This window comes from Xyrauchen texanus, chromosome 35 (assembly GCF_025860055.1).
Source record: "Xyrauchen texanus isolate HMW12.3.18 chromosome 35, RBS_HiC_50CHRs, whole genome shotgun sequence".
Taxonomy (NCBI): Eukaryota; Metazoa; Chordata; class Actinopteri; order Cypriniformes; family Catostomidae; genus Xyrauchen; species Xyrauchen texanus.
In genome coordinates this window covers 16,253,102-16,273,400 of record NC_068310.1, presented here as the reverse complement: position 1 = coordinate 16,273,400, position 20,299 = coordinate 16,253,102, and the positions used below count along the sequence as shown (strand labels likewise).

General features: G+C 44.9%; 1 protein-coding gene and 1 long non-coding RNA gene across 4 annotated transcripts in view; one reads left to right on the top strand and one right to left on the bottom strand.

Annotated features, from left to right (window-relative positions):
• The window catches only part of LOC127629293 (DNA (cytosine-5)-methyltransferase 3B-like), an 84,585-nt gene that overhangs the window by 51,712 nt on the left and 12,574 nt on the right, over positions 1–20,299 (top strand). For 2 of the 3 annotated variants that reach the window (XM_052106450.1, XM_052106449.1), the window contains exons 9-11: positions 687–828; positions 8,993–9,133; positions 9,390–9,434. In XM_052106450.1, the coding sequence (XP_051962410.1) occupies positions 687–828; positions 8,993–9,133; positions 9,390–9,434 (328 nt within the window). The remainder of the gene's footprint in view (positions 1–686; positions 829–8,992; positions 9,134–9,389; positions 9,435–20,299) is intronic. The other variant, XM_052106451.1, reaches the window with a different exon arrangement.
• LOC127629301 (uncharacterized) lies at positions 136–19,976 on the bottom strand. The gene is made up of 3 exons (XR_007968755.1): positions 19,799–19,976; positions 604–806; positions 136–465 (listed from the first exon to the last, which is right to left on the bottom strand). It is a non-coding gene; the product is annotated as an uncharacterized LOC127629301 (long non-coding RNA).

The following is a 20,299-nucleotide window of genomic DNA, read 5'->3' as shown; positions in this document are numbered from 1 at the left end:
ATTGTAATCCAAAGGGGTTCTGTTACCAAGCTCTTTTCTTCACTAAAATGCAAAAGAAATTCACTAGAAAGCAGCTGCACAACAATCTGTTTTTATTGAACATAATTTCTTTACTCACTGAAAGCTGCATATGGACATATGTGTTCTACGTCAAGCCTCGGGGATAAATACACAATTGCACACTTTCACAAGGGAAAGTTACTCCATAAATCACATCCTAAATCACTCTTTTACAATTGCCTATGCTCATGCGGTACTCCTTTTGTTATTTTGGCAAGCTAACCGTGACCGGGATTAAGAGAGAGAGAATTGCGGTGAGTTGGTATGTTTTTCACCACATTTTATATCAATTGTGTCATACCTCCGACTGAAGACAGTGAGATCTCAGCAAAATAATCAGCAGGTGTGACACCTTCGACCAAGATTGATTTTGTTTTGAGTCTGCTAGTGTGGCGCTGGCTGAACCTGCAGTTTAATCAATGAGACGAGATAAGAGAGCTGCCATTCCCAGATAAGAATACTGACAAATCTTTGGTTTAATTTTCACAAGAAGCTTTGCCTGATGCTTCTTAACTTGAACAAAAGAGATCTCAGATGACCTACTGTTAAGATCAAGGATAGTTGACTTCCATAAAGCTGAAATACTATTCTCTTTCTATCTTGTCCTCTTGCTGTGTGTCCCTCAGGTGGCTAGTATTCGCGCAGAGAAGACTTTTCCTCCATGTGAGTCAGACAGTCTTGAAGAGCAGATAAAGCCCATGCTTGACTGGGCTCATGGTGGCTTTCTGCCCAAAGGTCAGGAGGGACTGAAACCCAGAGAGAATGCAGGTGAGAACACATTATAATGACAGCAATCCTGTGACAACCTCAGTTTTACTTGCCAGTCACATCTCAAACCCAATCCTTGCATTTGTAATGTAACTGCTCAGCAATCAGAAGTAAAACATAAAACCATGACTTAAAGGTGAACTGTGCAATATTTAAAATAATTCCTCATATCTAATATCATAACTTAGTTACAACTATTGGTAAGCCATTCATAAAGGCTGATTCCCCTAAAAAGTGCAAAACCTGTAGCTCTGAGGCAGAGAAAAGGTCTAGCATCACTCGTTTGCTGATTGCAGTTGGATATTTTTTAAGTCACTTTGGATAAAAACGTCTTCTCAATTACTAAATGTAAATGTAAGCTGGTTTGATATTTTGTTATAAAATGAAATGTTATCAAAAGTCAAATTTTTAGTGTGGCTAAAGTGTCCAAAAAATGTTTTGGGGTCACTGCATATGCAATCTAATTAACAGACCAGTGGACACAAATCCGGCATGGGGAGGAAACAATCAAAATGTTACCTGCGTCCAAAGTCATGTATTGTCAGAGTATGTACAGTATTTGATGAAAGACGCTCTTCTTGGTCAGTAAAACAGGTCGTTCTTTTAGGTTTGCATGTGAGAATTATAAATAGATTCCAGATTTACTTCATCCGGGGATGTGGGTTTTGACCTTGTGACCCAAATATATGACGTGATAACAACAACTGCAAAAAATAATTACTCTGGTGAGCACCATATACTGTATTTCAATTACAGTTAAAAAGAGTCTTCCTATTCATGGTTCACCACCTTTCTTTTAAATCCAGCATTTTGAACGTGACATCTCCTCAGCTCCAGAGATTATGGGATAGTCTAGTGTTTTCTCACTTTCTCGCTTACTGTTTGATAAAAACAGTAAAAAAAGAATCGGACATACTACTCCTTTGGCATATTGTTTTTGGCATACTATAAAGTAGGGAAGTATGTAGAGACACTTTGAAGCACAAAGAGACCAGAAACTTACAAAATCAAATCAAAATAAACGGCCAAGATGAATCATCCCAGCCATGACAAACAAGAAACTCAATAGCTCTTAAAGCCATTAAGAGGGGAATTTCAAATAATGGCTTCTTGTTGAGTCATAGGAAATGTTAGCAACAGGAAAGTAACGTGACTTGTTATTCAGGTTTTTCTCTAGTCACCGAAACTGTTATTACATGCGGGAATTATATGAATGAATTTCTCGTCCTACAGACTGCAGCTTATCAATCTGATGCATCTTTTCTTTATACCAAACACATAGCGGAAAATGTAATTTTCATCTGATGTAAAACAAATTAAAAATATTTAAATTTTTTCTCATTTCACCTGCAGGCGTTCTCTGTTAGCGAACTGTGTCTAGAGTTCGGTCCGGCTTACTCTCACGTCATCCTGAGACCCCGACAGGGCTACATGGCCAAGGTTACCACGACCCCTTTTAGGGATCAAGTGGTGAACCTGCAAGCGCTGCCCCAGGAGGCAGACCTAGCCTTGGCATTGCTGTGTCCAGTGCGTGCTCTTCACATCTATTTGGACCGCACGCAGAGCTTTAGAAGCTCCGAGCAGCTCTTTGTTTGCTTCGGCGGACAGCAGAAGGGAAGCGCTGTCTCCAAACAGAGGATCGCCCACTGGGTCGTTGATGCCATCACAATGGCATACCACGCCCAGCACGTGCTGCCCCCTGCTGGCATTCTACCAGGGGCGTTGCGTCTTCGTGGGCGTTGTCTCATGGCACCTCTCTAGCAGACATATATAGAGCCGCGGGTTGGGCAACACCTAACACCTTTGCGAGGTTCTATAACCTCAGGGTTGAGCCAGTTTCATCCTGTGTGTTATCAGGTGACACAGACAGGTAAGTTCGGGTCAGCTAGCCGGGTGTGTCGCTTGTGCATAGCGCCTTTCCCCTCCCTTGAGGCGAAGACGTGCGCTCTTTCCCCAGTTGTGTTCGCAGGAAGTGTGAACCCTGGACATTCTTCCTTCCTAGCCTAGCGGCCGTCGAGTCTTCGGAGAGGCTCGCTGCCACCCCGGTACGGCGTCACTAGGCCCCCGAACTGAGGTAAGTGCTCCATATGTGCTGGTTGTCCCCTCCGGCAACCCCGTGTGATGTATATCCCGCAAAATGGTTTCCCTATCGGTAAACCGCGTCTTCCTTGGACAGAGGGCCCTCTGCAGTGGGTCGCCGTGTTTGTAGTAATTCATCCCTCCTTGGGTAGGATCTACCACAATGCCGCTCCACATGATGTGCTTCCGCTCCTAACCGGTAAGACCGTGTGTATATTCTACCTAACCCCCCCGCCAGCTTGGACCATATATTTGGCCCCCAGCCGAACTACTTTGTTCCTTTTACAGGGGAGAATAATAGAGAGAAGGCCCCGGCTGGGCTAGCCAGTCCTTATACTTCTGAGCAGTTAGCCATTCCCCTAGGTGCAGGGGACCGCTTCATGCCTGCCAGTGTGTTGAGGGTAGTTATGCGAGGGCTTGCTGCGCTGGCTACGAGGCACACAGAGGTTTGCCCATCTCGCACCGCCAGTCTGCGTAACTCGGTTCAGCTCTTGTGGCGTTTTCCATGGGGACCCCTAGTGTCAACTCATCGACACAACGTTGAGTGAGTGACAGACGGGGAACGTCTCGGTTACTGACGTAACCTCCTGTGGAGCGGAGGGGGGCGGGGCAGGGCTAGAATGTCGCACGCCCGGTCCCCAATTGGCTTGATGGGGCGCTCAAGGGATAAAGGCGGCCGGTGACGACGGTTCGAGAGAGAGAGAATTACGGGCATGTCCATCATGTGTGTGTTTATGTTTGTGCTTTTGGTTTAAGTTTCCATTAAATTATTATTTATATTGACAAGCCGGTTCTCGCCTCCTCCTTGCCCATCTTAACCCCCTTACACCTCCGTTCCCTGATGGAGGGAACGAGACGTTGTGTCCCTCCAGGCATAACACTGAACCAACCGCTGAAAGTGCCGGGTCTTTGGCTCGGCTCCTCAGTGCGATACCTGATGTGTATTTGTTTGACTTCAGATATTCATACAGTTATTTTCTCTATAGAGATTGTTTAAATCATTAAGTGTTTATTTACATTGGATATTTCTTGTGTATTATTTTCTTTGTTGCATTGCTTTGAGAAGATGATGAGTTTCTTGAGGAAAGTCTATAATAATAATATTATTGGTCAACAACATATCAGACTGAAATGTGGCATAATGTCAAATTTAGCATTGATTAGAGCTGTCAATCGATTAACATTTTTAATCAAATGAATTACATGGTGTCCTGATTAATCGCATATTTGTTGAGAAAGCCCCTCGTATAACAATAATTCAATATATAATGATGAAATTATACGTAGTTATCTTTAAATATTAAAAAATGTATATATATAAATAAAAAAATATTCAGATAATTAAAATGCATTACATTCTTGTAGCAGAAGAGTTAATCATTGATAAGACAATACAAAAAGCAGCTTTAGAATACAATGTATTGTTTACTACCATATTATTGATCATAAGTCAATCATTGGCATACATTTCACAGCAGTCCATTTCACAAGTGAATTTGTCAGTCAGTTGGAGATTTATTATGAGGACTTGTTTTAGGACCCGTCAATTTACACCTGCATCAGACATGCTTGTGTAGCATCTTGGGTGTGTTGCATCATAAACATAAAATGTTTAGGTCACTGTGTCAAGTTAAATATAGTTTAATACTTAGAACACATCTTGAGATTCCTTAAAGTTCGAATTTGCACTCCATCAAGTGTTTTGAACGCAAGAACATAACGCATGTTTGTATTGTGCTGTCTGCTGGATGTTTGTTTTATTCACTGCATAAACTGTGCGTTGCCACACAGCTGAAATTTCCATTACTGCCCTCTGGAGTAAACAGGTGGTACTACAAGCTTGCATTTCTCAGGAATCTTCCTTATTACGGTCCGGTGGCATTGCGATTAATTGCGTTTTTGTTTTTTTTTACGTGTTATTTTAAATAAAATCGCACTGAATTAACGCTTTAAATCGACAGCCCTTGTATTGATTAAAACCAAGTAGACTCTTTGAAGATTTTGGTCATATCGCCCACCCCTAGAGCACAGTACAGAATGAGAGAGAGTTGTTCTTGAGTTTGTTTATCACTGATAGTGATACACTTTTTAAAAGCTTGCAGAGCCCTCAGTTGTCAGAGCTCAGTTCGGTGTTGACAGGTTACTCTCACACTTTTATGCTTAAAAGCTGTCATTGGTGTCTCTGATCACACACCTCTGTTTGGGGTACATTAGATCTTGTGCATCATGTTTCAATGGCCCTACCGTCTGCATTTGTAGGGTTGTGCTTTCAGAAGACTACCTCGGGGCTGGAACCTATAGCTTGAGCCAGTAGTTTCCATCATACTAATCTGAAAATTCTTTTCATTCATTCACTCAGAAATCTGCACCAGACACACACACATGGATATATGTGTATTTCCTGAATGTTTCTGGGTGGTGACATTACAAAGAATTTCGTTGTCAGCTCCTTAGAAAGTAGTAAATGATTTATCTTTCCCTTTCTTCTGGGAAAAACTATGAGTAATGGATCTTTCAGTGACTCCAGTAGCTGGGCTTGCCATAGCACTGCCAAGTATATAAACATGCAATCCTTATGTTTGTTTAGTAGTCGTCTTATGAATGACCGATCAGTGAAAAATGTGTTGTATGGCAATACAGGGTTTACATTAGATCAAATTCACTTCTTATATGTGTGCAAAAAAAATATTATTTCGTGCTGTTAAAAAAGGTGTAGAGATGCCATCAGTCCCATATTTTGGCTGAAATTATGACATCCTGCATGAGACGTCTATTATCCTGTATATTTTATACATATATATATATATATATATAAATTATACACAAATATTGTGTTAAATAGTTATATATATTATATTTTATATATATATATATATATATATATATATATATATATATATATATATATATATATATATATGTTTATTAGAGTATTTCGTTGTTAGCTTAGCAACCTGGTATCACGGAACTCTTTTGTAAATAAATTGTGAGGAAAGTCTCCCTTTGCGAATTGCTAATTGTATGATGCATGGAGTTGTGTATGTAGAGCGTTCCAAATCAGTCACTTGAGAAGTAATTCAAGTTAGAATGCTACCTCAGGGGCAAAGGTTGCTCACTAGGTTTTTGGAACAGAATGTCTTATTTCAAAGGAATACAATTTACCTGTCTCATGCTTTCCAATTCACTGGCATCTCATTATCTAAAGGCGGCATTCACAATATTGACATCCATATCAAACAAGCACAACCCATGAAGCTTAACTGATGTGGTATCTATCTTTGGCAAATTTTAGTGTGTCTCAAGTTTATCTGGAACCTGCTGGTTAAAACGTAACTAATTGCAATTAGATTTCCCCAAATCATGCCAATTGGTTTTTATATAGCCGATACTCTATGGGCATTTAGAAGCATTTTAGTACAAAACAAAGCTAATGAAGACATTGAGAATCTGAACTACATGTGCTGAGATGAGCAAAAGTGCCTTATCTTGAGCTTATCTAGACTAACAGTGGAATCTGTTATTATAGTCTGTTGGCTTGATCCCACTGTGTTGTCAGATGTGCTGTGTGAGAGTCTTAACAGTCTGTCTGCTTGTTCATGTCTGTCTTAGTGAATCTCACAGAGAAATGTTTTTGTTCATATTGCATGGCACAATTATATTTTGCATAAAGACAATAAACCCTTTACGATTTGCCATTATTTTCATTACAGTTAAGCACCCCCTCCCTCCTCCAATTTCTTGTTACTGTAATTGCAAAAAATTTTATTCTCATTACTGCAATACAGTAATAAAAATAATCTTGCTTTATTTAGCTAGCTACTGAAGTAGTTCTCACAATATAATGTATAGCCTACAGTGAAAAAAAAAAGTTAACCTGAAAAATGTGCTTTAATTGGTATTAATGAACTGCTTTATGATGATTTGTTAAACATTTGATAAATGTGCAAAATTATTCTGGCAAAATCCTTAATCAATTATTGAGTCTCATTGAGGACTTTGCCTAAATAATTTTACACATTCATCAATTATTTTTGCATAAATTACAAATCAGCATAAATTCAATTCAATTCAACAAATACCACCATCCTGCATGCTTACGATTTCAACTTTGTACTATTTAAGTAATATATTTAATTCGTTTATAATTATTTTTCAGAATACAGTACTGAGATTTATGTTTTTGTGAGTAATATATAATTTGTCCCAATTACAGTATGAGAATAATTTTATTAATAATATTACTGTTTTTATTGTAAAAAAAATTATACTTTAAACATTTCTATAGCTAATAGGGAAGATGATTAAATATTTTATTTCTAATTCAATGGATTAAGATTGTATCAGAATCAGAATGAGCTTTATTGCCAATATGCTTACACGCACAAGGAATTTGTCATGGTGACAGAAGCTTTCAGTGCAAGAGAATGCATCGTATATAAATACATACAAACATATACAATTAAACATGAAAGACACACTTTTCGGTCAGTAAAGCAGGTTGTTCTTTTAGGTATGCATGTGAGAAGAGGTGAGGTTGTTTTGACCAAAGTAAAGTATCTGGGGGCAGATTTAACTGCTCATGAGGTGGATGGCCTGAGGAAAAAAACTGTTTCTGTGCCTGACTGTTCTAGTGCTCATTGCTCTGGAGAGCCAGCCAGAGGGCAACAGTTCGAAGAGGAAGTGTGCTTGGTGAATGGGGTCAAGAGTGCTTTTACCAGCCCTTTTCATCACTCGTGTAAATTTCTAGCAGGGTGGGCAGGGGAGTGCCAATAATCCTCTCAGTGGTCTGAACTATCCTTTGAAGTTTTCTGATGTCTTACTTGGTAACTGAACCAAACCAGACAGTTATAGAAGTTCAGAGGACAGACTCAATGACTGCTGAGTAGAAATGTATCAGTTGCGCCTGTGACAGGTTGAACTTCCACAACTGCGAAGGAAGTACAACCTCTGCTGGGCATTTTTCAATATTTAGTCTATGTGGGTTTCCCACTTCCTGTGAGATGGTAGTACCCAGGAACTTGAATAACTCCACTGCTGCCACAGTGTTGTTCAAAATGGTGAGTGGGGTTGGTGTGTTTGTCCTGAATTCCACTATCATCTCCACTGTTTTAAGCATGTTCAGCTCCAGGTTGATTTGACTGCACCAGACGGTTCAACCTCCCTTCTGTATGCAGACTCATTGTCATCTTGGATGAGGCCAATGACTGTAGTGTCTTCTACGAACTTCAGGAGCTTGACAGAGGGGTCCTTGGTGGTGCAGTCATTTGTGTAGAGGGAGAAGAATGGTGGGGAGAGCACACATCCCTGGGGGGCACCAGTGCTGATTGTTTGAGTTCCACTGCCTCTCGTTTTCCTCGTTAAATCTGCGGTACAATTTGCTCTGAACAGCTGAAAGCCTGGTAGATGTAATGCACTGTCCGGAATTGCTTCACTTAGCCAGGTTTCCATGAAGCACAATGCAGCAGAATTTACAAAGTCCTTATTTTTGCAGGAGAGGAGAAATCATTTGTCCATTTTGTTAGGAAGAGATTGGAGAGTCGCTTGAGGGATGCTTGGCTTGCGGTTTGAAGCAGTCAGAGCTTGACCAGCGCCCTGGCTCGCTTCCCACGTTTGGGTCTTTTAGCACACTTGGTACAGCAATGAAGCTCTTCCAACTAAAAGTTCTGACAAAACGTCTGAATAATAAAATACCGGTAAAAGATTATCTGGTGTTTGCTGCCGAATATTCAGCAGCTCATCTCTGGTAAAACTGATCGGAAATAATTCCATGGATTAAGATTGTATTGGAGTTGGCTCTCACAACATATAGCCTACAATGGAAAAAAGTTTACCTAAAAAAGTGTGCTTGATGTGGTCACATCTAAATTAACTGGTTTAATTAAACAAAAAAAAGTGAGTTTAGTGGTTAGATCAAGTAGAAATAGTTCCTTAAATTAACAATTGCCGGTTACCCAGTTTTACAGTGTATGCACTAAGTTACTTCATTATCACATTAAGTGCCTGATCTATAAAATGTCAATGTTATTATTCACAGTATGTCTGTTTACAGTCATGAGTAATGTAGGGGTGCTTGTGTCTCTTCTAGCTGAGTATTGTGTTCTTCCCCTGGCTTCAGAGAGCTCAGCGCTGCCGGACTCCAGCCCTCCAGAGCTCCCGCCCTCTGCCAAGAGATCTCGACTCAGTCTCTGTAAGACCAAATCTGGCACTGAGGACGTCTTTAGCAGAGGTCAGAGCTCACTCAATGCTTGTCATTCATGTTAATAAGTGACAACAGATTGCACCAAATGTGATGTTAAATAGTACACATGTGAAACTAGAGAGATTAGCTGATTTGTAATGTTCTATTCATACCAAGGTGAAATTCCTGGCACAAACAACATGCACGAAAGGATGTGAAAATGAAAACCATCCATTCCTGTGATGTCTTTCATACCAAATATGAAGTATTCTGTCATAGAATAATATGTTCATTTGTATTTCAGAACAAATGGTCCATGAAGTTTTAAAGAATCATAGAAGTAAAGAAGGTATGTAATGATTTAAGCTACTTTCTACTGACACACTATTTACCCATTAAAACACGTAACAACACTAATGACCTCTAAATCTTACATTTAACCCACTTTGTTTTTGTATCCTGGGGGATGCAAACATTTAAGAGGCTGGAGAGAGGAGCAATGAGGGAGTTGGTAAAATTGTTGTGAATAATTTTGAAAAGGGGGTCCCTGCAAATCCTGAGGTCATGCGACTTTGTATATAAAGTCTGGCATCAACTCACAGTCTTTATCTAAACGTAAAAGGATTTTTTTTTGAGAAGGCAGCTGACCTTGAGGCAAATGCTCCTATCTTAAAGTTATTTTAGTGATTTCTACAAGCAGGGTTCCCACGGGTCCTTGAAATCCTTGAAAGTTTGTGAATCTGAAAAATAAAATTCAAGGCCCTGGAAAGTTCTTGAAAATAAACATACATAGATACAGGTCCTTGAAAGTGCTTGAATTTATTTTGTGCAAGAAGTTTTCTGGAAAAAAAAATCTGTCCATTAATTTTTTATTTCGCCAACACTTCGTGGCTTATGCTGCATACTAGCCTGCTTGATTTACGTTAGTTACGCCGCATTTACGTTAAGTGTTTCCCGCCGAGGTACTTTTGTTTTGTACGCTGCCATGACGTTCACGCCGCTGGTACCTCAACGTTTCCCACTCACAGACATTGCAAAAATAGGCTGAAACGTGATGCCTGGAAAATGTAAATTTCAGGATATTTGGCTCACCAAAGAAAATGATAAAGAATGGCTTGCCAGAGATCCAAAGGGCCATCACTTAGCCAGGTGCAAAGCCTGTTGTAAATCAATCAAAGTGGATAGCATGGGAGAAGCGGCGCTCTCAAGTCATGCGGCTGGATCTACACACAAGACGGCACTTCGGAAATCGAAAGCAGGTAAGTCCTACCATAGCCTGCATCTGACAGAAATGTTGATTGAATGTTAGCTGCTAGCTGTTTTTTGCTGTTACTTAAATGTCTCACTGTGAAATGTTACGCCCGTTTCACACATACTGCGTGCGTGTGGTACAGGAGCAGCACACGCTATAGCGCTTTCACATTATGCTGCATTTGCAGTGCGCAACTGATCCGCGGCTGTACCACAAACACTTACTCACTATTTGTATTTCAAATCCAGAAGTTATCAGCAACTTTTATTTAAAAAAAAGTTGGCACCAGTGCGATTCTCTTTGTACACATACTCTTTAATAGACGTATTTACGTTTAACACAATTTAAACAACGTATTATTCAAAGCATTACTTCTATATAATATAGATTATATTTTAAGTTGCTCAAGCAAGTGGTAACATATTGAACAATGTAGTTATATTAAAATCGCAAACATTTTAAATTAAAATTGACAAAAACAGCAGACTCATACCTTTTCTTTTGCATAATAAATCTTTATACAATAAATATTGCATCACAAATAACTTGTTTTTCCACTTCCACGAATGAGACGAGTGTCATTCATTATGTCACCTTGAAGTAAATTGTAGTTTTCCTTGCTTTACCCTGGTCTTAAAGTAAAAAGATGACTGTGAAAAATAGTCGTATTTAATTAAATGCATGTATGGTGAAATTACTACATTTTCATGTTAATTTTGACCAAGAACACTTTAATTCAGCGTTAGCAGCACAGAAGAAATAGACTCGGTGTGTGAACGATCTCTGCACTGCTGTATACGCACTCCATTTCTTGCATGCTACCAGACTGATAAGCCCATGGTGCCATTTGTTTCAACAGACCTGTTCAAGCTGCTGAAGAGCCTGATGTGCAGATGCATCAAAAAAGACATCATAAAGAAAGCAACAACACCTCATAAACTTCTGGACATTGAGGTGGGAGATCAAGACTGTCATGTTGACTCCTCACAGGTGGACTTGGGTTTTATTACAGGGAGAATTTTGAGGGACGTGTCCACATTGAAGACAATAGGACAGAAAACACTCCTGCTCTTCAAACACAGTTGCAAGAAGTGCTTGGTGTTAACTGTACAGAAGTTAATCGAGAAGTCCCCCCTCAAATACCCTCTTGTCTCTCACCTTTCCTTCCTTGATCCAAGGGAAATGGCTTGCAAAGACACAGGTGTCAAAATAACTAAGTTCAGGAAGGCTTTGACATACCTTGTGCATGTCCACTGTGTAAATGAAGAAGACTGTGACGAGTTAATTCGACTCTACAGTCAATTCATTGAGGAGATTGTGCTGCCTCAGAGTTCACAATTTTCCCACTTTGATCCATACACAGACAGGATTGACACATTTTTGCATGACAGGATGTCCACACAGAAACCATATGAAAAGCTATGGAGACTCTGCCGCCAACTCCTCCTCTCACATGGGCAAGCCTCTGTAGAGCGTGGATTTTCAATCAACCATCAAATTGAGGATGATAACCTTTCAGAAGATTCGTACGTGGCACAGAGGTGCATTTCGGACCACCTCAGGGCTGTGGGTGGCACCAAGAATGTCACAATTGACAGACCGCTATTGAGGTCAGTTGGAGGTGCTTGACAGAGATACATCACACATCTTGAGGATATGAGAAGAAAGAGAGATGATGCGGAAAAAAACAATAAGAGAAAATATGTGCTGGATGAAATTGAGGAACTTAAAATGAAGAAAAAAAGACTGACATGGATGCACTTGAGACCTCTGCTGACAAATTGGCTCTTGAGGCAGAGAAAACAGGCAAACTAAGGGCCAATCTCATTTCTCCCCCTTACCCCTCCCCCTTTGTCTGCATCTTCCCCTTGGCCCTCAATATCGAGTGAAGGGGGGTAGGGGTAAGAACGTACTCTAAGAAATGAGACGCCACTCGATTACCGTTTGCGTCATCTTCCCTTGCCGCTAGCAGGCTGCTACGTCAACAGAGGCGACAAGCGCTGACATAAACAAACGAAGATGCCGTCATCTCAGGTTGTGATATCGATTGCCTGGACTCTCTTTATCAGATAGCTCAGCTCGACAAATAGCGCATAACTGCTAGCTGGCAGTTAAATAGCGATTCAAAACAAAAACATTACAATTAAAACCACTTGAACATTTTATTAAAAGTATCATAAAACACGAGTGTCATATTTATAATATCAATTAAACTGCTGAAAATACTTACATTTGTGCGACTCAGTTCGCCGTTCAGCCATGAAAAAAGTTTGATGCCGGCACTATTGAGAAATGCATACGTTGTAACCCCTCTCTTTGAAGTGTAGTCCTCCGCAAACTTAGTTTCAAGGGCTATGTAGCCCTACGCCTTGGCCCTAGCCCTCAAAATGAGAATTGAGATGCCACTTCACCTCACATGAACGCGCAAAAATGAGGGGGAGGGGTAAGGGGAAGGGGTAAGGGGGAGAAATGAGGTTCAGCCTAACTCTAATTGCCAAGTCTAACAGCTTAAGGAAGGGAGCAAAGGAAAAGAAAGCAGAAATGGTGGAAGTGGAAAAATCGCTCGACAAGAAATTGAATGAATTGAAAAGCAAATGAAGACAAAATCAACAAAGCGACAATCAACTTAAAAAGGAAAACCACCACAGAATACCTCAGGGAACGTTTTTGCTGTTACATATTTTAAGCTGACCTTGTGTTTTTTATTTATTGTTTAATATTGTTTATCCATTCATGGCCTTATTGTTTATCCATTCATGGCCTTATGTTAATGTCCCATATTGGAATGTTTTTGTCACGAACCCCTTTCCTCTGCCCCATCTCAGCTTCCTCACACACGCACACTATCTCCCGTCTCGCACACAGGCACTCCGCGAGCGTGCTCGCTTCCGCTCCTCGCTCCGCCCCCTGAGCCTTGACGCTCTTTTTCCTCCATCGGGCTTCCACGCCGGTTTTGCTTTTACGAGCTCTTGCTCGTAAACGATCTCCCCCCTCTGGCGCACTCGGCTCTTCAGCCTGAACATTATGACCACCTTGCACTCACGCGCTTTCTATCCCCACATATTAGTTTCACCTGCACTCGTCTCGTCACCTGTCATTGTTCACACCTGCACTCGCCCCTATATAACTCACTAGTCTTTCGTTTGTTTAGGGTTGGTTATTGTATTTAGATTCCCGTGTTTTGACCCTCGCTAGTCGCGTCTTGTTTTGACTTCCCCACTCTTGATTACCCTCGTAGCTTGCCAACTCCCTATTCCTCTCGTTTCCCTGTCTTTCGCTCCGCTTATCCCGTCTTGTCTTGTCCATAGTTGTTAACTGTTTTCCCCACTTCGACCCCCGCTATCGTTCACCTCCCTCACTAGATCTGCCCCTTGTTCATCTCTTTGATTCCCGGCTCTTGACCCTACGCTTCCCACGACTACTCTTCATTGGATTTGCCCCTTGTATGTACTTTTGCCTGCCTGCAAATAAACGCAGTTTTTGACTTACATTGTGACTGTCTCAAACTTGTGTGCGTTACAAAATAACCAACCTCACCGTTGACAGTCACAATACCTCACTAGAGCGGAGGTGCACGTCACATTCGGCGCGCGGAGCTACAGTGTGGAGAGATGACCACGCGCTCACGGCCCAGGGGCAGCAGGTATGCGCTATTTCTGATTTTTTTTTACCCGGTTTCACCTGTGTCTGCCCCTGAGCCCGTTTATGCATGTCTGAGCGCCGTGAACTCTCCACCCCCGGAGAGGTTTTATGGCTCTTCCGACGCAGACCAAGGGGTTTCTATGCAAGGCAGCGACATTATGGACCCAGCGGCCCAACTCGTGGGTTTGCGTCAGGGGAGCCAAACCGTGGAGGCTTATATTATGGATTTTTGTGTCCTGGCGTACCAGGTGAAATTTAATGAGGTGGCTCTGAAGACCATTTTTCAATGTGGTCTGAATGAGCCAACCTCATCATTAATGCCTGGTGGTCGCTGTCCCCTTAACCTGGCTCAGTTTATTGACCTCGCCCTACTGTACTCTGGTTCCTCGTTCACTGTGGGGGAGGCAGACACTGAACCAGCGCTCCACACCAAGACCCCCGTCTCGAAGCCTACCACGGCCCCCGTCTCGAAGCCTGACACGGCCCCAGTCCCTAAGCCTGACACGGCCCCAGTCCCTAAGCCTGACACGGCCCCAGTCACGAGGCCTGTCACGGCCCCAGCCTCGAAGCCTGGTACGGCCAACGAGCCAGCGCCCATGCCCGCCACGGCCAACGAGCCAGCGCCCATGCCCGCCACGGCCAACGAGCCAGCGCCCATGCCCGCCACGGCCAACGAGCCAGCGCCCATGTCTGCCACGGTCAGCGAGCCAGGGCCTGTAGCCTCGACCGTCCCCATGGCCACGTCCCCTGTTGGCCGAAGACGTAAGAGAAGGAAGAGGGCCCCTTCTCCCCAGTCTCGTCTTGTGCTCAAGACCGCAGAGGGTCCCGCAGAGTCTCCCACGGCTCTGCAGACCTCTGCTCCGCCCTCAGGGTCTCCCACGGCTCTGCAGACCTCTGCTCCGCCCTCGGAGTCTCCCACGGCTCTGCAGACCTCTGCTCCGCCCTCAGAGTCTCCCACGGCTCTGCCGGGTTCTGCTCCGCCCTCAGAGTCTCCCACGGCTCTGCCGGGTTCTGCTCGCCCCTCTGAGCCCTCCCGGGCTCCGCCTCCACGAGCTTCCTAGGGCTCCTCCTCACGAGCCTCCCAGAGCTCTACCCCTCAAGTCCCTCAGGGCTCCACCCTTCAAGCCTCTCACGGCTCGCCTCTCGAGTCTCTCAAGGCTCCATCCCTCGAGTCTTTCATGGCTCCACCCCTCAAGCCTCTCATGGCTTCGCCTCTCGAGTCTCTCAAGGCTCCATCCCTCGAGTCTTTCATGGCTCCACCCCTCAAGCCTCTCACGGCTCGCCTCTCGAGTCTCTCAAGGCTCCATCCCTCGAGTCTTTCATGGCTCCACCCCTCAAGCCTCTCACGGCCAGCCTCTCGAGTCTCTCAAGGCTCCATCCCTCGAGTCTTTCATGGCTCCACCCCTCAAGCCTCTCACGGCTTCGCCTCTCGAGTCTTTCATGGCTCCACCCCTCAAGCCTCTCACGGCTTCACCTCTCGAGTCTCTCAGGGCTCCATCCCTCGAGTCTTTCATGGCTCCACCCCTCAAGCCTCTCACGGCTTCGCCTCTCGAGTCTTTCAGGGCTCCATCCCTAGAGTCTTTCATGGCTCCACCCCTCAAGCCTCTCACGGCTTTGCCTCTCGAGTCTCTCAGGGCTCCTCCGCCTCTCAGGGCGTCCCCTCTGGAGTCTCTCAGGGCTCCTCCGCCTCTCAGGGCTCCGCCCCTCGAGTCTCTCAGGGCTCCTCCCCCTCTCAAGCCTCTCAGGGCTCCCCCTCTCGAGTCTTTCAGGGCTCCTCCTCCTCTCAAGCCTCTCAGGGCTTCGTCTCTCGAGTCTTTCAAGGCTCCCCCCCTCAAGCCTCTCGAGCCTCCCAGGGCTCCCCCTCCAGAGCCTCCTACGGCTCCACCTCCCGAGCCTCCCAGGGCTCGGCCACTAGAGGCTCCTATGGCTCTGCCTCCCGAGCCTCCTACGGCTCCCCCTCCAGAGCCTCCTACGGCTCCACCTCCCGAGCCTCCCAGGGCTCGGCCATTAGAGGCTCCTATGGCTCTGCCTCCCGAGCCTCCTACGGCTCCGCCTCTCGAGCCTCCTACGGCTCCACCTCCCGAGCCTCTCATGGCTCTGCTCCCAAAGACTCCAGAGCTTCCTAAGGCTCCGCCTCTTGAGCCTTCCACGGCTCCACCACCCGAGCCTCCTACAGCTCTGCTCCCTAAGACTCCAGAGCCTTCTAGAGATTCGCCTCTGGAGCCTCCTGTGGCTCCGCCTCTAAAGCCTCCCTTGGCTTCACCTCCAGAGCCTACCAGGGCTTCACTCCTGGAGCCTTCTACGGCGCCACCACCCACGGCGTCACCTCCCTCGGCTCTGCCTCCAGAGCCTTCCAGGGCTTCACCTCTGGAGCCTCCTACGGCGCCACCTCCATGGGCTCCACTTCCAGAGCCTTCCAGGCCTTCGCCCCTAAAGCCCCCTTGGCTCCACCTCCAGAGCCTTCCAGGCCCTCGCCCCTAAAGCCTCCTTCGGCTCCACCTCCGGAGCCTTCCAGGCCTTCGCCCCTAAAGCCTCCTTCGGCTCCACCTCCAGAGCCCACCAGGGCCTCGCCCCTGGGGCCTCCTGCGACTCCACCTCCCTCGGCTCCGTCTCCTGAGCCTTCCTCGGCCCCGTCTCCTGAGCCTCCCTCGGCGCCGCCTCTTCGGTCTCTCAATTCCCGCCTGCCGAGTCTCTCACGGCTCCGCCTTCCAAGGCTCAGTCTCCCAAGTCCTCCACGACTCCGCCTTTCACGGCTCCGCCCCCTGAAACCTTTCCTCACTGGGTCTTGCCTGCTCCCCTTGTTACCGTTCCTCTACCTGTCCTGTGGCCTCTTCCCTGGCCTCCGGACCCTATTCCTGTCCAATGGTCACCTTCCAGACCCCCGGACCCAGTCCCTGTCCTCCAGTCTCCTTCCAGACCTCCTGACCCAGTCTCTGCCCTAAGGCTGCCCCCCAGATCTCCCGACCACCCGCCTGTCCACTATGTTCCCCTTGACCTTGCATTGAACTGCCCATTTGACCCCCATGGACTGTTTCATTTTTCCTTTATGCCTTCTGTCCCCATATGGTTTGTGTGTTTTGTGTGTTTCTGTTCCCGCGAGCTCACACGCTCGTTCTGTTCCCAGCGAGCTCACACGCTCGTTCTGTTCCTCGAGCTCGCATCGTTCTGTCCCATGACTCACGCTCGTTCTGTCCCCACGAGCTCACACGCTCGTTCTGTTCCCCGAGCTCACACGCTCGTTCTGTTCTATCGCGCTCCACGCAACCCAGCGTGGCCGTCAGGAGCCGTCCTTTTCAGAGGGGAGTACTGTCACGAACCCCTTTCCTCTGCCCCATCTCAGCTTCCTCACACACGCACACTATCTCCCGTCTCGCACACAGGCACTCCATGGCGTGCTCGCTTCCGCTCCCTCGCTCCGCCCCCTGAGCCTGAACGCTCTTTTTCCTCCATCGGGCTTCCACGCCCGGTTTTGCTTTTACGAGCTCTCGCCAGTAAGCGATCTCCCCTCTGGTGCACTTCGGCTCTTCAGCCTGAACATTATGACCACCTTGCACTCACGCGCTTTCTATCCCCACATATTAGTTTCACCTGCACTCGTCTCGTCACCTGTCATTGTTCACACCTGCACTCGCCCTATATAACTCACTAGTCTTTCGTTTGTTTAGGGTTGGTTATTGTATTTAGATTCCCGTGTTTTGACCCTCGCTAGTCGCGTCTAGTTTTGACTTCCCCACTCTTGATTACCCTCGTAGCTTGCCAACTCCCTATTCCTCTCGTTTCCCTGTCTTTCGCTCCCACTTATCCCGTCTTGTCTTGTCCATAGTTGTTAACTGTTTTCCCCACTTCGACCCCCGCTATCGTTCACCTCCCTCACTAGATCTGCCCCCTTGTTCATCTCTTTGATTCCCCGGCTCTTGACCCTACGCTTCCCACGACTACTCTTCATTGGATTTGCCCCTTGTATGTACTTTTGCCTGCCTGCAAATAAACGCAGTTTTTGACTTACATTGTGACTGTCTCAAACTTGTGTGCGTTACAGTTTTATAATGTATTTGATCTGCACTATGTTGTGATATGTTTTCAGTGCTTACACCAAAGCCAAATATGTTCAGTCAATGACTGTATATTGTTTTCAATAAAAATAAAATATTTGGGCAACAGATTATCACAAATGTTTTATTTAATGTAATGTTGAATATAATGTAAACCCATGAGGCAAGAAAAACTTAAAAGTATTTTAATCTTACTTCTGGTTACATGGGCCTAAGCTCTTTTCAATGAAATTTCAAAAGTTAGAGATCATTTTAGAGTACAGTATAGGATGTACCGAATATTCTTCAGTTTTGTGCAAAACAGAAATACGACAAATAGAATATCAGATCTTTGTCAAATAGATCAAAATAATGCAAAACAAAAAGCTTTTTTGCATAGTTGTGTTTGACACATGAAAACTGTAACAATGTATCTTACAAGGTAACACGATGTAACCTTGCTCTCACTTGAAATGTGTGCCCACATCCACATTGAATTTGAGGATATTGGACCTGGAAAGTCCTTGAAAGGTCCTTGAATTTGAAGTTAACCAAGGTGTGGGAACCCTGTACAAGCTATAAAACAGAAAATAAAAGCAATATTTTTGAAAAAAAAAACATGGAATTGTATTATGTGGATGTATCACCTAATGTGTTGGAAAATAACAATGAGCTAGTCGGTCTGGGTGCAGGGGAAAATATTTCTGTGTGCTTGAGATAGGAGATCCCTGCGCAGGGGAAGAGTGCCAGGGCTGGTCATAAAGGAGATGAATTATCTCCACCTTACTCTTTTTAGAGTTGGGCTGATTCCCCCCTGAGAGGGGGGAAGATGTATAACAGCTCATTTGGCCATGAGTGTGCCAGAACATCTACACCCATAGGTGCATCTTCGCTCACCAGAGAGAAGAATAGAGGGCAATGAGTTTTTTCGTGCGATGTGAAGAGATCTACGACAGCCTGCCTGAATCTCTCACCACTTGTGGGTGAAGACACCACTCCCTGTACAGGGGATTCCCTCTGGATAATAAATTGGCCACCGTGTTCATTACACCCGGGACGTGTGTTGCCCGTAATGCGAGAAAATCTGCACTGCTCCACACAATCCATTTTTGTGCCAAGCTGTGCAGCTGCTGTGAATGGGTGCCCCTTGTCTGTTTATGTATGGTCCAGTGATTATTCTCCTGACTCACAGCAACATGTTAGTTCAAGGCAGAAAATCATTCCATCTCTCTTCATTATCGAAAATAAATACGGTAGATAACACCTCAAAGGTGCAGTAATGACCCTTGGTAGCATGGAGAGAGACAATAGAAAGATTACCAACCGTGACATGCTTGTAAATTCTCTGACAGTTACAGTCTTTAAAAAAATATAACTGTTTGGTGACGTACCTCACCGACTCATCCTTGAAAACAGTTAAACATTAATAATCCCAAAAACTCTGCTGAAGGATACCTTCCAACTCGATCTTTACGGGGAAGAGAATGAGAATGCCATTAAGGCAGGTGACAGTGGCTTATATCAGGAAGGTGGGGCTTCCTGGTCACTGCTGTGACTTGTCTGTCATTGGACAGTCATGGTGTTATAAAATTGCTTCCATGATTTCACGCACGAGGCGTTTCCCATAGTGAGATACCGAACGAATGTTTAAAAGTGAACCAGGCACTTCTAGCTTGATTTTGTGCATTGTTGCATTCTAAAATGTGTCAGATTATAATTCTTAACACAATGCAAGTATATGTTACATACTCAAAATTGGCACAAGTGGTGCGATAGCAAACAACTTACCTGAATAATAACACTTCCTGTTTAATGGCACTGACTTTTGAAGGTAACTCTGTTGTTCTCATGAGAACTGAGGTTTGTTACAGCCACAGTAGCACAAGAATACATATTAAACATGTTCAACCAGACCCCACATTGGCAGTGTGTTGGCCCCGTCTGCCGGCTGGTCATCCCCGCCTTCCTCGATCTGGGAGGAGACAGGAGGGGAAAAACAACAACAAAAAAACTGAATAGGCGAGGGAAAGATCAACACAGAGCGACAGAGAGAGAGAGGGGGGAGAGAGAGAGAGAAGAAGCTCACTCACTGGTTCTCTGATGCGCCGTCGCGTGATCCCCGCTCCTCCACACTCTCTGGCGGATGACAGTCGCTCCCCCCCCCGGGCGGACCGGAGTCAAACCTCCGACACCCAGTGGTCAGGGAGTCTCGTCCCTCCTCACCTCATGGACGGTGGCAATTCTTTCTACAGAAGCATATAGTATCACTTAACAATCTCAGAGCTCATG